General features: G+C 53.4%; 1 protein-coding gene across 1 annotated transcript in view; it reads left to right on the top strand.

The window, feature by feature from the left end:
- Positions 1–554: 554 nt before the first annotated feature.
- AHNAK (AHNAK nucleoprotein) overlaps positions 555–12,036 on the top strand; it is a 26,596-nt gene continuing 15,114 nt past the window's right edge. Inside the window, 10 exon segments of the mRNA XM_015569844.1 lie at positions 555–667; positions 926–1,082; positions 1,534–1,721; positions 2,803–5,013; positions 6,253–7,024; positions 7,247–7,392; positions 7,579–9,052; positions 9,186–9,240; positions 9,430–9,599; positions 9,766–11,990. Coding sequence (XP_015425330.1) covers positions 926–1,082; positions 1,534–1,721; positions 2,803–5,013; positions 6,253–7,024; positions 7,247–7,392; positions 7,579–9,052; positions 9,186–9,240; positions 9,430–9,599; positions 9,766–11,990 — 7,398 coding nt within the window. The 5' untranslated portion in view covers positions 555–667.

Raw genomic sequence — 12,036 nt, 5'->3', positions numbered from 1 at the left:
CAGGGTGCACGGTAGGAGAGGGTGCCGGTAGGATAGGGTGCCCAGTAGGAGAGGGTGCCGGGAGGACAGGGTGCCGGGAGGACAGGGTGCCCAGCAGGAGAGGGTGCCGGGGAAGGAGGCACAGCTTTGGGTCCGAGCCCAGCAGACTTGCCTCCTCACTGTGGACCTGGGGCAATCGGCCTGTGCCTGTCGGTCCTCCCATCTGTCCGTTGGGGCCGGCGTCTCCCTCCTGAAGCTGGCGTCGTCCTGAGGCTCCTGTGCGGAGCTCTGCACGCCCGCTCTCTCCTTCCTCCTCACCGCCGCCTTGATCTCCATCTCACCGATCAGGAAACGGAGCGTCAGAGCAGCGCAGGGGCTTGGCCAGGGCGGCCAGCGGGCGGGTGCAGAGCGGGGTCTGACTGAGTCTGGCCTCCTGAGCCCCTCTCCGGGCTTCCAGGCTGAGTCACGCTGCAGGGAGTGGACGGCAGCAGTGAGGGTCCGGCCTGGGGAACAGGACACCCGCCATCGCGGGCGTGGCCGTGGGTCGGGGTTCCAGCCTCATTGTGGACCTCTCCCCAGGCTGTGTGACCGGGACTCCGCGAGAGACTGAGGACAGGACCGAGGAGAGGACCGGAAGGAGGGGCGGGCTCCTGGCAAGGCATTCGCTCCTGGACGAGTCCTGCAAAAGGTCAGCAGGGGGGAGGGTGGTGAGAGAGGTGGAGATGCGGGGTGGGAGGTGGAGACCCCCGGGCGGCATCGGGAGGCGGGGCTCCGTGGGCACCGCGGGCCGGCCGGTGGCATCCACCGTCCGTCCGTCCGCTCTGCTGCTCCTTGAGCATCTCCTCCGGGGCAGACAGTGCTTCACTCCCGGGAGCTCACCCACCCACAACCCCCGCCTTCCTTCTCACCCCTCATCGCCTGAGCTCATTCCCTTCCCTCGTCCCAGATGGAGAAGGAGGAGGAGACAACGCGGGAGCTGCTGCTGCCCAACTGGCAGGGCAGCGGCTCCCACGGGCTGACCATTGCCCAGAGGGACGACGGCGTCTTCGTGCAGGAGGTCGTGCAGAATTCCCCTGCGGCCCGCACGGGGGTGGTCAAGGAGGGTGAGTCCCCTTGGGGTGTGGGCTGGGTGCTGGGGTGCGTGGGGTGGTGGAGGGAAGGGTAGGGGGCTAGCAGAAGTGGGCACGTGGCTCTGGAGGGCCTGGTCCCAGTGCCAGCAGGATGGTCAGTGCCCAAAGCCCCACCTTCTCTTGCCCACCCTGTGTCCGTCACCCGCCCCCAGTCCTTGGGGGAGGAGGTCGTGTGAGGAGGGGTGGGGACACCGTCCTCAGTTCCAACTCCACCACTCATGAGCTCTGGCCACTTTGGGCAAATCAGATGACCTGTCTAAGCCTCAGTTTTCTCATCTGTACAGTGGGCACTACCACAGCTGCCTTGCATGACGTGCATTCGGTGTGCATCTGTGTGTGCGTGCGTGTGTGCGTGTGTGCGTGTGTGTGTGTGCGTGTGTGTGTGTTGCTTTCCTGACACCCGCTTCTTTTCCTCCCGGCTCAGGGGACCAGATTGTGGGTGCCACCATCTACTTTGACAACCTGCAGTCGGGCGAGGTGACGCAGCTGCTGAGCACCATGGGGCACCACACGGTGGGACTGAAGCTGCACCGGAAGGGGGACCGCTCCCCTGAGCCGGGCCAGACCTGGACGCACGAAGTCTTCAGCTCCCGCACCTCTGAGGTGGTTCTGGTGAGTGCCTCGCCGGCCGGCCGCGCCCTGAGCTCCCGGCCCCTTCCCGAGGCTGCTCCCTCCCGGAGGCTGCTCCCTGCCTGCGGGCCTCTCTTGCCATTCCTTCCCTGAGCTCACCCTCTGCACTCTGTTGAGTCAGCCTGGCTGTTCCTGGTTGTGCCATGTGTGCCATGTGTGCCACGTGTGCCGCGTGGCTGATGCTGCCCTAAGTCAGTCTCTTCAGAGCTCCGCAGCCGGAGCCGCGCACACTGCTGGGCCGGGTGCTTTGCCGGAATCTTGGGAATGAGTTCACAGGTGCCCAGTTCTGCCTCACAGAACATTTTCCTTTTTAAAATATGTTTTATTGGTTTTAGAGAGAGAGGAGGGGAGATGGGGGGAGAGAGAAACATCAGTCGGCTGCCTCCTGCTGGGGATTGAGCTGCAACCCAGGCAGCCTGAGAGGAATCCAACTGGCGACCTCTCGGTGCACGGGATGATGCTCAACCAACTGAGCCGCACTGGCCGGCGCTCACAGAGCATTTTTCTACTTCTGGAGGCCTGGACTCACCTGTGAGTCGGAAGCTGGGCTGCAAAGTGCCTGTGGGACGATTCCCTGCTCCTTCTGACGACTTGTTTATGCAACGAAGAATGGGTGCTCACAAGGGGTGTTCACCCAAGCACAGCCACTCTCCACCCAGCTTTTGGGGATCCTTGGGAGGGTCCCCCTCCTGCTTAAACAAACACACCAGGGAGTTGAGAGTTGAGAGCCTTAGGGTCAAGTCAGTGCAGAGGCGTCCTGGGTACTTGACTGGCCGACTTGAGTCTAGAATTGATTGCAAATCCTTCTCCCAGACCGTGCAGTCCAGCTGTCTACACCCTCGTCGCCCCATGGCTTTTGCTTCCCAGAGTTGCCCCATGTAATTTGCTTTCCTCCTGTGGTGTGGTTGTCAGCCCCTTTCGTCAGCCCTCTGTGCTCTGGCCCAAGAGGCTCCGTGGACCCCTGTTTTGGTCCCGGCTTCTTTGGGAAAAGGCTGGGCTGCGGCCGGGCGTCGGTAACTCAGGCAGACTCTGTTGCAACCTCTGCCGGGCTGTCTCTCTGCAGAGCGGGGATGACGAGGAGTACCAGCGCATCTATGCCACGAAGATCAAGCCCCGGCTGAGGTCGGAGGACGGAGTGGAAGGGGAGCCTGGGGAGACCCAGAGCCGCACCATCACGGTGACCAGAAGGGTCACGGCCTACACTGTGGATGTGACGGGCCGGGAAGGAGCCAAGGACATCGACATCAGCAGCCCTGAGTTCAAGATCAAGATTCCACGGCACGAGCTGACCGAAGTCTCCACTGTGGATGTGGAGACCCAGTCTGGGAAGACCGTGATCAGGCTGCCCTCGGGCTCGGGGGCGGCATCTCCGGCCACAGGCTCTGCCGTGGACATTCGAGCAGGCTCCATTGCCACCTCGGGACCAGAGCTCCATGGTGCTGGCCACTCGAAGCTGCAGGTCACCGTGCCTGGGATAAAGGTGGGAAGCCCAGACATCAGTGTCGGTGCAAAGGGCTTGGACTTGGGCGGCAAAGGGGGGATCCACGTTCCAGGAGTGGGCATTTCGTCTTCTCTTGGCGGTGGGGCAGTAGAGGTTCAGGGCCCATCTCTTGAGAGTGACAATAATGGGAAAATTAAAATTCCCACCATGAAGATGCCAAAATTTGGTGTCTCAACAGGGCCCCAGCACCAGGCCCCAGAGGCAGGGTTGAGTGTTTCTGCACCTGAATTCTCTGTGGGGCACAAGGGAGGCCAGCCAGGCATGACCATTGGTGGGAACATCCAGGCCCCTCAGATGGAAGTCGGTGCTCCCTGTGCCACGGTTCAGGGGCTTAAGGGGAAACTGAAGGGCCCCCAAATTACCGGGCCATCATTTGAGGGAGACCTAGGCCTGAAAGGTGCCAAGCCACAGGGGAGCATAGGGGTGGACATCTCTGCTCCCCAAATCAAGGGCACCATCACCGGCCCCCATGTGGAAGGTCAAGGCCCTGATGTTGATATTCATGGGCCTGGAGGCAAACTAAATATACCCAAGATGAAAGCTCCCAAATTCTCTGTGTCAGGATCTAAGGGAGAGGGAACTGGAATTGACGTGACACTACCCACAGGTGACATGACTCTTCCTGGGGTCTCTGGGGGCGTCAACCTGCCCGAGGTTGCTACCAGGGGGCTGGAAGGGAAGCTGAAGGGTACTAAAGTCAAGACTCCTGAAATGATTATTCAGAAACCTAAAATCTCCATGCAGGATGTGGATCTGAGCCTTGGGTCCTCCAAGCTGAGAGGAGATATTAAGGTTTCCGCGCCCGGAATGCGAGGTGATGCCAAAGGCCCTCAAGTGGCAGTTAAAGGCTCCAAAGTGGACATAGAGACACCCAGCCTAGAGGGGACTCTGGGAGGACCAAAGCTGAGTGGTCCTTCTGGAAAAATGGGAACCTGCAGTATCTCCATGGCAGATGTAGACTTAAATGTGGCTGCGCCTAAAGTGAAAGGGGGTGTAGATGTCACCCTCCCCAAAGTAGAAGGGAAAGTCAAAGTCCCCGAGATGGATGTCAAAGGCCCCAAAGTGGATGTCAGCGCCCCAGATGTGGAACTTCATGGCCCGGAATGGAACCTGAAAATGCCCAAGATGAAAATGCCCAAGTTCAGCGCTCCAGGAGTCAAAGGAGAAGGCTCAGACATAGATGTAAGTCTACCCAAAGGAGATGTCCGTATTACGGGGCCCAACATCAACATGGAAGCTCCAGATGTCAACATAGGAGGCCTGGGGGGCAAACTTAAAGGTCCTGATGTGAAGTTGCCTGAAGTGAGTGTCAAGACACCAAAGATCTCCGTGCCTGACGTAGATCTGCATGTTAAAGGCCCCAAGGTGAAAGGAGAGTACGATGTAACGGTACCAAAACTTGAAGGGGAACTGAAAGGCCCCCAGATGGACGTTAATGCCCCAGATGTGGATGTTCACGGCCCAGAATGGCATCTGAAGATGCCCAAGATGAAAATGCCCAAGTTTCGTGTGCCAGGGTTCAAAGCAGAGGGCCCAGAAGCGGATGTGAACCTGCCCAAGGCTGACTTTGATGTCTCAGGACCCAAGGTGGATGTTGAAGTTCCAGATGTGGATGTGCAAATGAAAATGCCCAAGTTTCGTGTGCCAGGGTTCAAAGCAGAGGGCCCAGAAGCGGATGTGAACCTGCCCAAGGCTGACTTTGATGTCTCAGGACCCAAGGTGGATGTTGAAGTTCCAGATGTGGATGTGCAAATGAAAATGCCCAAGTTTCGTGTGCCAGGGTTCAAAGCAGAGGGCCCAGAAGCGGATGTGAACCTGCCCAAGGCTGACTTTGATGTCTCAGGACCCAAGGTGGATGTTGAAGTTCCAGATGTGGATGTGCAAATGAAAATGCCCAAGTTTCGTGTGCCAGGGTTCAAAGCAGAGGGCCCAGAAGCGGATGTGAACCTGCCCAAGGCTGACTTTGATGTCTCAGGACCCAAGGTGGATGTTGAAGTTCCAGATGTGGATGTGCAAATGAAAATGCCCAAGTTTCGTGTGCCAGGGTTCAAAGCAGAGGGCCCAGAAGCGGATGTGAACCTGCCCAAGGCTGACTTTGATGTCTCAGGACCCAAGGTGGATGTTGAAGTTCCAGATGTGGATGTGCAAATGAAAATGCCCAAGTTTCGTGTGCCAGGGTTCAAAGCAGAGGGCCCAGAAGCGGATGTGAACCTGCCCAAGGCTGACTTTGATGTCTCAGGACCCAAGGTGGATGTTGAAGTTCCAGATGTGGATGTGCAAATGAAAATGCCCAAGTTTCGTGTGCCAGGGTTCAAAGCAGAGGGCCCAGAAGCGGATGTGAACCTGCCCAAGGCTGACTTTGATGTCTCAGGACCCAAGGTGGATGTTGAAGTTCCAGATGTGGATGTGCAAATGAAAATGCCCAAGTTTCGTGTGCCAGGGTTCAAAGCAGAGGGCCCAGAAGCGGATGTGAACCTGCCCAAGGCTGACTTTGATGTCTCAGGACCCAAGGTGGATGTTGAAGTTCCAGATGTGGATGTGCAAATGAAAATGCCCAAGTTTCGTGTGCCAGGGTTCAAAGCAGAGGGCCCAGAAGCGGATGTGAACCTGCCCAAGGCTGACTTTGATGTCTCAGGACCCAAGGTGGATGTTGAAGTTCCAGATGTGGATGTGCAAATGAAAATGCCCAAGTTTCGTGTGCCAGGGTTCAAAGCAGAGGGCCCAGAAGCGGATGTGAACCTGCCCAAGGCTGACTTTGATGTCTCAGGACCCAAGGTGGATGTTGAAGTTCCAGATGTGGATGTGCAAATGAAAATGCCCAAGTTTCGTGTGCCAGGGTTCAAAGCAGAGGGCCCAGAAGCGGATGTGAACCTGCCCAAGGCTGACTTTGATGTCTCAGGACCCAAGGTGGATGTTGAAGTTCCAGATGTGGATGTGCAAATGAAAATGCCCAAGTTTCGTGTGCCAGGGTTCAAAGCAGAGGGCCCAGAAGCGGATGTGAACCTGCCCAAGGCTGACTTTGATGTCTCAGGACCCAAGGTGGATGTTGAAGTTCCAGATGTGGATGTGCAAATGAAAATGCCCAAGTTTCGTGTGCCAGGGTTCAAAGCAGAGGGCCCAGAAGCGGATGTGAACCTGCCCAAGGCTGACTTTGATGTCTCAGGACCCAAGGTGGATGTTGAAGTTCCAGATGTGGATGTGCAAATGAAAATGCCCAAGTTTCGTGTGCCAGGGTTCAAAGCAGAGGGCCCAGAAGCGGATGTGAACCTGCCCAAGGCTGACTTTGATGTCTCAGGACCCAAGGTGGATGTTGAAGTTCCAGATGTGGATGTGCAAATGAAAATGCCCAAGTTTCGTGTGCCAGGGTTCAAAGCAGAGGGCCCAGAAGCGGATGTGAACCTGCCCAAGGCTGACTTTGATGTCTCAGGACCCAAGGTGGATGTTGAAGTTCCAGATGTGGATGTGCAAATGAAAATGCCCAAGTTTCGTGTGCCAGGGTTCAAAGCAGAGGGCCCAGAAGCGGATGTGAACCTGCCCAAGGCTGACTTTGATGTCTCAGGACCCAAGGTGGATGTTGAAGTTCCAGATGTGGATGTGCATGGACCAGACTGGCACCTGAAGATGCCCAAGGTGAAAATGCCCAAGTTCAGCATGCCGGGCTTCAAAGGAGAGGGCCCAGATGTGGATGTGAACCTGCCCAAAGCTGACATTAATGTCTCTGGACCCAAGATGGACATTAATGCTCCAGATGTGACTCTTGAAGGTCCAGAGGGGAAACTAAAGGGCCCCAAGTTCAAGATGCCAAGCATGAATATACAGACACACAAAATTTCTATGCCTGATGTTGGCCTTAACCTGAAAGCTCCTAAACTGAAAACCGATGTCGATGTTTCCCTTCCTAAAGTGGAAGGAGACTTGAAAGTTCCTGAAATAGACGTGAAAGCCCCTAAGGTGGATGTGGATGTTGGAGATATTGATATTGAATGTCCCGAAGGAAAGATAAAAGGCCCTAAGTTTAAGATGCCAGACATGCACTTCAAGGCCCCCAAGATCTCCATGCCTGATGTGGACTTACACTTGAAAGGCCCCAAGGTCAAAGGGGATGTGGATGTCTCTGTGCCCAAGATAGAAGGTGAAATGAAAGTGCCAGATGTGGACATCAAAGGGCCCAAAGTGGACATTGATGTTCCAGATGTGGATGTGCATGGACCAGATTGGCACCTGAAGATGCCCAAAGTGAAGATGCCCAAGTTCAGCATGCATGTGGCTGCGCCTAAAGTGAAAGGGGGTGTAGATGTCACCCTCCCCAAAGTAGAAGGGAAAGTCAAAGTCCCCGAGATGGATGTCAAAGGCCCCAAAGTGGATGTCAGCGCCCCAGATGTGGAACTTCATGGCCCGGAATGGAACCTGAAAATGCCCAAGATGAAAATGCCCAAGTTCAGCGCTCCAGGAGTCAAAGGAGAAGGCTCAGACATAGATGTAAGTCTACCCAAAGGAGATGTCCGTATTACGGGGCCCAACGTCAACATGGAAGCTCCAGATGTCAACATAGGAGGCCTGGGGGGCAAACTTAAAGGTCCTGATGTGAAGTTGCCTGAAGTGAGTGTCAAGACACCAAAGATCTCCGTGCCTGACGTAGATCTGCATGTTAAAGGCCCCAAGGTGAAAGGAGAGTACGATGTAACGGTACCAAAACTTGAAGGGGAACTGAAAGGCCCCCAGATGGACGTTAATGCCCCAGATGTGGATGTTCACGGCCCAGAATGGCATCTGAAGATGCCCAAGATGAAAATGCCCAAGTTTGGTGTGCCAGGGTTCAAAGCAGAGGGCCCAGATGTGGATGTGAACCTGCCCAAGCCTGATGTGGACATTTCCGGGCCCAAGGTAGATGTGACGGCTCCAGATGTGAGAATTGAGGGACCAGAAGGAAAATTGAAAGGACCCAAATTTAAGATGCCCGAGATGAATATCAAGGCCCCAAAGATCTCCATGCCAGATGTGGACTTACATTTGAAAGGCCCTAGTGTAAAAGGAGAATACGATGTTACGGCGCCAAAGGCGGAAGGCGAGATTAAAGTTCCTGATGTTGAACTTAAAAGTGCCAAGTTGGACATTGATGTCCCAGATGTGGACGTTCAAGGCCCAGACTGGAACTTGAAGATGCCCAAAATGAAAATGCCCAAGTTCAGCATGCCTGGCTTCAAAGGAGAGGGCCCAGAAGTGGATGTGAACCTGCCCAAAGCAGACATTGGCATCTCAGGACCCAAGGTGGATGTTGACGTTCCAGATGTGAATATTGAAGGACCTGAAGGGAAGCTGACGGGTCCCAAGTTTAAGATGCCTGAGATGAACATCAAGGCCCCCAAGATCTCCATGCCTGAGGTGGACTTGCACATGAAAGGTCCCAAGGTAAAGGGAGAATATGATGTTACGGTGCCAAAGCTGGAAGGTGACCTGAAAGGGCCAAAAGTAGATGTCAGTGCCCCAGATGTTGAAGTTCATGGTCCTGATTGGAACCTCAAGATGCCCAAGATGAAAATGCCCAAATTTACCATGCCCAGCCTCAAAGGAGAAGGCCCAGAATTGGATGTGAACCTGCCCAAGGCTGATGTAGACCTTTCTGCACCCAAGATTGATGTTAGTGCTCCAGATCTGAGCCTTGAGGGACCTGAAGGGAAGTTGAAAGGCCCCAAGTTTAAGATGCCTGAGATGCACTTCAAAGCTCCTAAGATGACTCTGCCAGATGTTGACCTCAATCTTAAAGGACCCAAAATGAAAGGAAATCTAGAGATGTCTGCACCCAAACTAGAAGGTGAGATGACAGTTCCAGACGTGGACCTCAAAGGGCCCAACGTAGACATTAAAGCACCAGATGTGGAAGTACAAGGTGGAGACTGGAGCTAAAATTAAAGGAGACTTTGATGCTTCAGCCCCAAAGATGGAAGGAGAGCTAAAGGGTCCAGAATTGGATGTTAAGGGCCCCAAATTGGATGTTGACATGCCAGAAGTAGCTGTGGAAGGCCCAGATGGCAAATGGAAAAGTCCTAAATTCAAGATGCCAGACATGCATTTTAAAGCTCCTAAAATCTCCATGCCAGATATTAATCTACACTTAAAAAGCCCCAAAGTCAAGGGAGAGGTGGATGTCGATGTTCCCAAATTGGAAGGCGACCTCAAAGGTGACATCAGTGGGCCAGATATCGACATTGAAGGACCTGAGGGCAAATTGAAAGGCCCCAAGTTCAAGATGCCTGACATGCATTTCAAAGCCCCAAATATATCTATGCCTGATGTGGACCTAAATCTGAAAGGACCGAAAATCAAGGGGGATGTCGATGTGTCTGTGCCTGAAGTAGAAGGTAAAATTAAAGTACCAGATGTGAACGTCAAGGGCCCCAAAGTAGACATAAATGCTCCTGAACATGCACTTCAAGGCTCCCAAGATCTCCATGCCGGATGTGAACTTGAATCTTAAGGGACCAAAACTAAAAGGAGACGCGGATGTGTCTTTGCCTGATGTAGAAGGTGAAGTAAAAGTGCCAGATGTCAACCTTAAAGGTCCCAAAGCTGACATCAGTGCTCCAGATGTGGATATTCATGGCCCAGACTGGCACCTGAAGATGCCCAAGATGAAAATGCCCAAGTTCAGCATGCCAGGCTTCAAAGCAGAGGGCCCAGAAGTGGATGTGAATCTTCCCAAGGCTGACATTGATGTCTCCGGACCCAAAGTTGACATTGAAGCCCCAGATGTGAGCATTGAGGGTCCAGAGGGAAAAATCAAGGGGCCTAAATTTAAGATGCCAGAGATGAACATCAAAGCCCCAAAGATCTCCATGCCTGATGTAGATTTACATTTGAAAGGTCCTAAGGTCAAAGGAGACATAGACCTTTCCCTGCCGAAGGTGGAAGGTGACCTCAAGGGCCCCAAAGTGGACATTGATGCCCCAGATGTGGATGTTCAAGGCCCAGACTGGCACCTGAAGATGCCCAAGATGAAAATGCCCAAGTTCAGCATGCCAGGCTTCAAAGGAGAGGGCCCAGAAGTGGATGTGAACCTGCCCAAAGCTGACATCGATGTCTCAGCACCCAAAGTGGACCTTGAATGTCCCGATGTGAATATTGAAGGGCCTGAAGGAAAGTGGAAAAGTCCAAAATTTAAGATGCCTGATATGCATTTTAAGACACCAAAGATCTCCATGCCAGATATTGATCTTAACCTAACAGGACCCAAAATAAAAGGCGATATGGATGTCACAGGTCCCAAGATCGAGGGAGATCTGAAAGGTCCTGAAGTTGATCTCAAAGGCCCCAAAGTGGACATTGATGTTCCAGATGTGGATGTTCATGGCCCAGACTGGCATCTGAAGATGCCCAAGATGAAAATGCCCAAGTTCAGCATGCCGGGCTTCAAAGGAGAGGGCCCTGATGTGGATGTGAACCTGCCCAAAGCTGACTTTGATGTCTCAGGACCCAAGGTGGACATTGAAGGTCCAGATGTGAATATCGAAGGCCCAGATGCAAAACTGAAAGGCCCCAAGTTCAAGATGCCTGAGATGAACATCAAAGCTCCGAAGATCTCCATGCCTGACATTGATCTGAACCTGAAAGGCCCCAAAGTGAAAGGTGATGTGGACGTGTCTTTACCAAAAGTGGAAGGTGAGATTAAAGTTCCTGAAGTGGATATTAAAGGCCCTAAAGTGGACATTGACGTTCCAGATGTGGATGTTCATGGTCCTGACTGGCACCTGAAGATGCCCAAGGTGAAAATGCCCAAGTTCAGCATGCCGGGCTTCAAAGGAGAGGGCCCGGAAGTGGATGTGAACCTGCCCAAGGCTGACTTTGATGTCTCAGGACCCAAGGTGGATGTTGAAGTTCCAGATGTGAACATTGAAGGTCCAGATGCAAAACTAAAAGGTCCTAAATTTAAGATGCCAGAAATGAACATAAAGCCTCAGAAGATACCAATACCAGATGTTGGTCTGCATTTGAAAGGTCCTAAAATGAAAGTAGATTATGACGTGAATGTCCCAAAAGTAGAAGGAGAGATACAGACTCCTAATGTCAACATTAAAGGACCCAAAGTAGACATTAATGCACCAGACATGGGAGTTCATGGCCCAGACTGGCACCTGAAGATGCCCAAGATGAAAATGCCCAAGTTCAGCATGCCAGGCTTCAAAGGAGAGGGCCCAGAAGTGGATGTGAACCTGCCCAAGGCTGACATTGACATCTCCGGACCCAAGGTGGACATTGAAGCCCCAGACGTGAACTTTGAGGGCCCAGAAGGAAAACTGAAGGGTCCCAAGTTCAAGATGCCTGACATGCACTTCCATGCCCCCAAGATCTCCATGCCTGATTTGCATCTGAAAGGTCCCAAAGTCAAGGGTGATGTGGACGTTTCTCTGCCTAAAGTGGAAGGCCCTGAAGTTGACATCAAGGGCCCCAAAGTGGACATTGCTGCACCAGATGTGGATGTGCAAGGGCCAGACTGGCACCTGAAGATGCCCAAAGTGAAAATGCCCAAGTTCAGCATGCCAGGCTTCAAAGGAGAGGGCCCAGAAGTGGATGTGAACCTGCCCAAAGCTGACATTGATATCTCTGGCCCCAAAGTGGATATTGCTGCCCCAGATCTGAATATCGAAGGTCCAGATGCAAAATTGAAGGGCCCTAAGTTCAAGATGCCTGAGATGAACATTAAAGCCCCCAAGATCTCCATGCCTGACTTTGACTTAAGCCTGAAAGGGCCGAAGGTGAAGGGCGATGTGGACCTTTCACTGCCTAAGGTGGAGGGTGATC

The sequence above is a fragment of the Myotis davidii genome, unplaced genomic scaffold, assembly GCF_000327345.1.
Source record: "Myotis davidii unplaced genomic scaffold, ASM32734v1 scaffold826, whole genome shotgun sequence".
In the NCBI taxonomy this organism is placed as follows: domain Eukaryota; kingdom Metazoa; phylum Chordata; class Mammalia; order Chiroptera; family Vespertilionidae; genus Myotis; species Myotis davidii.
Note: the sequence above shows the minus strand (reverse complement) of the source record. Positions and strands in the feature narration are given on the sequence as shown.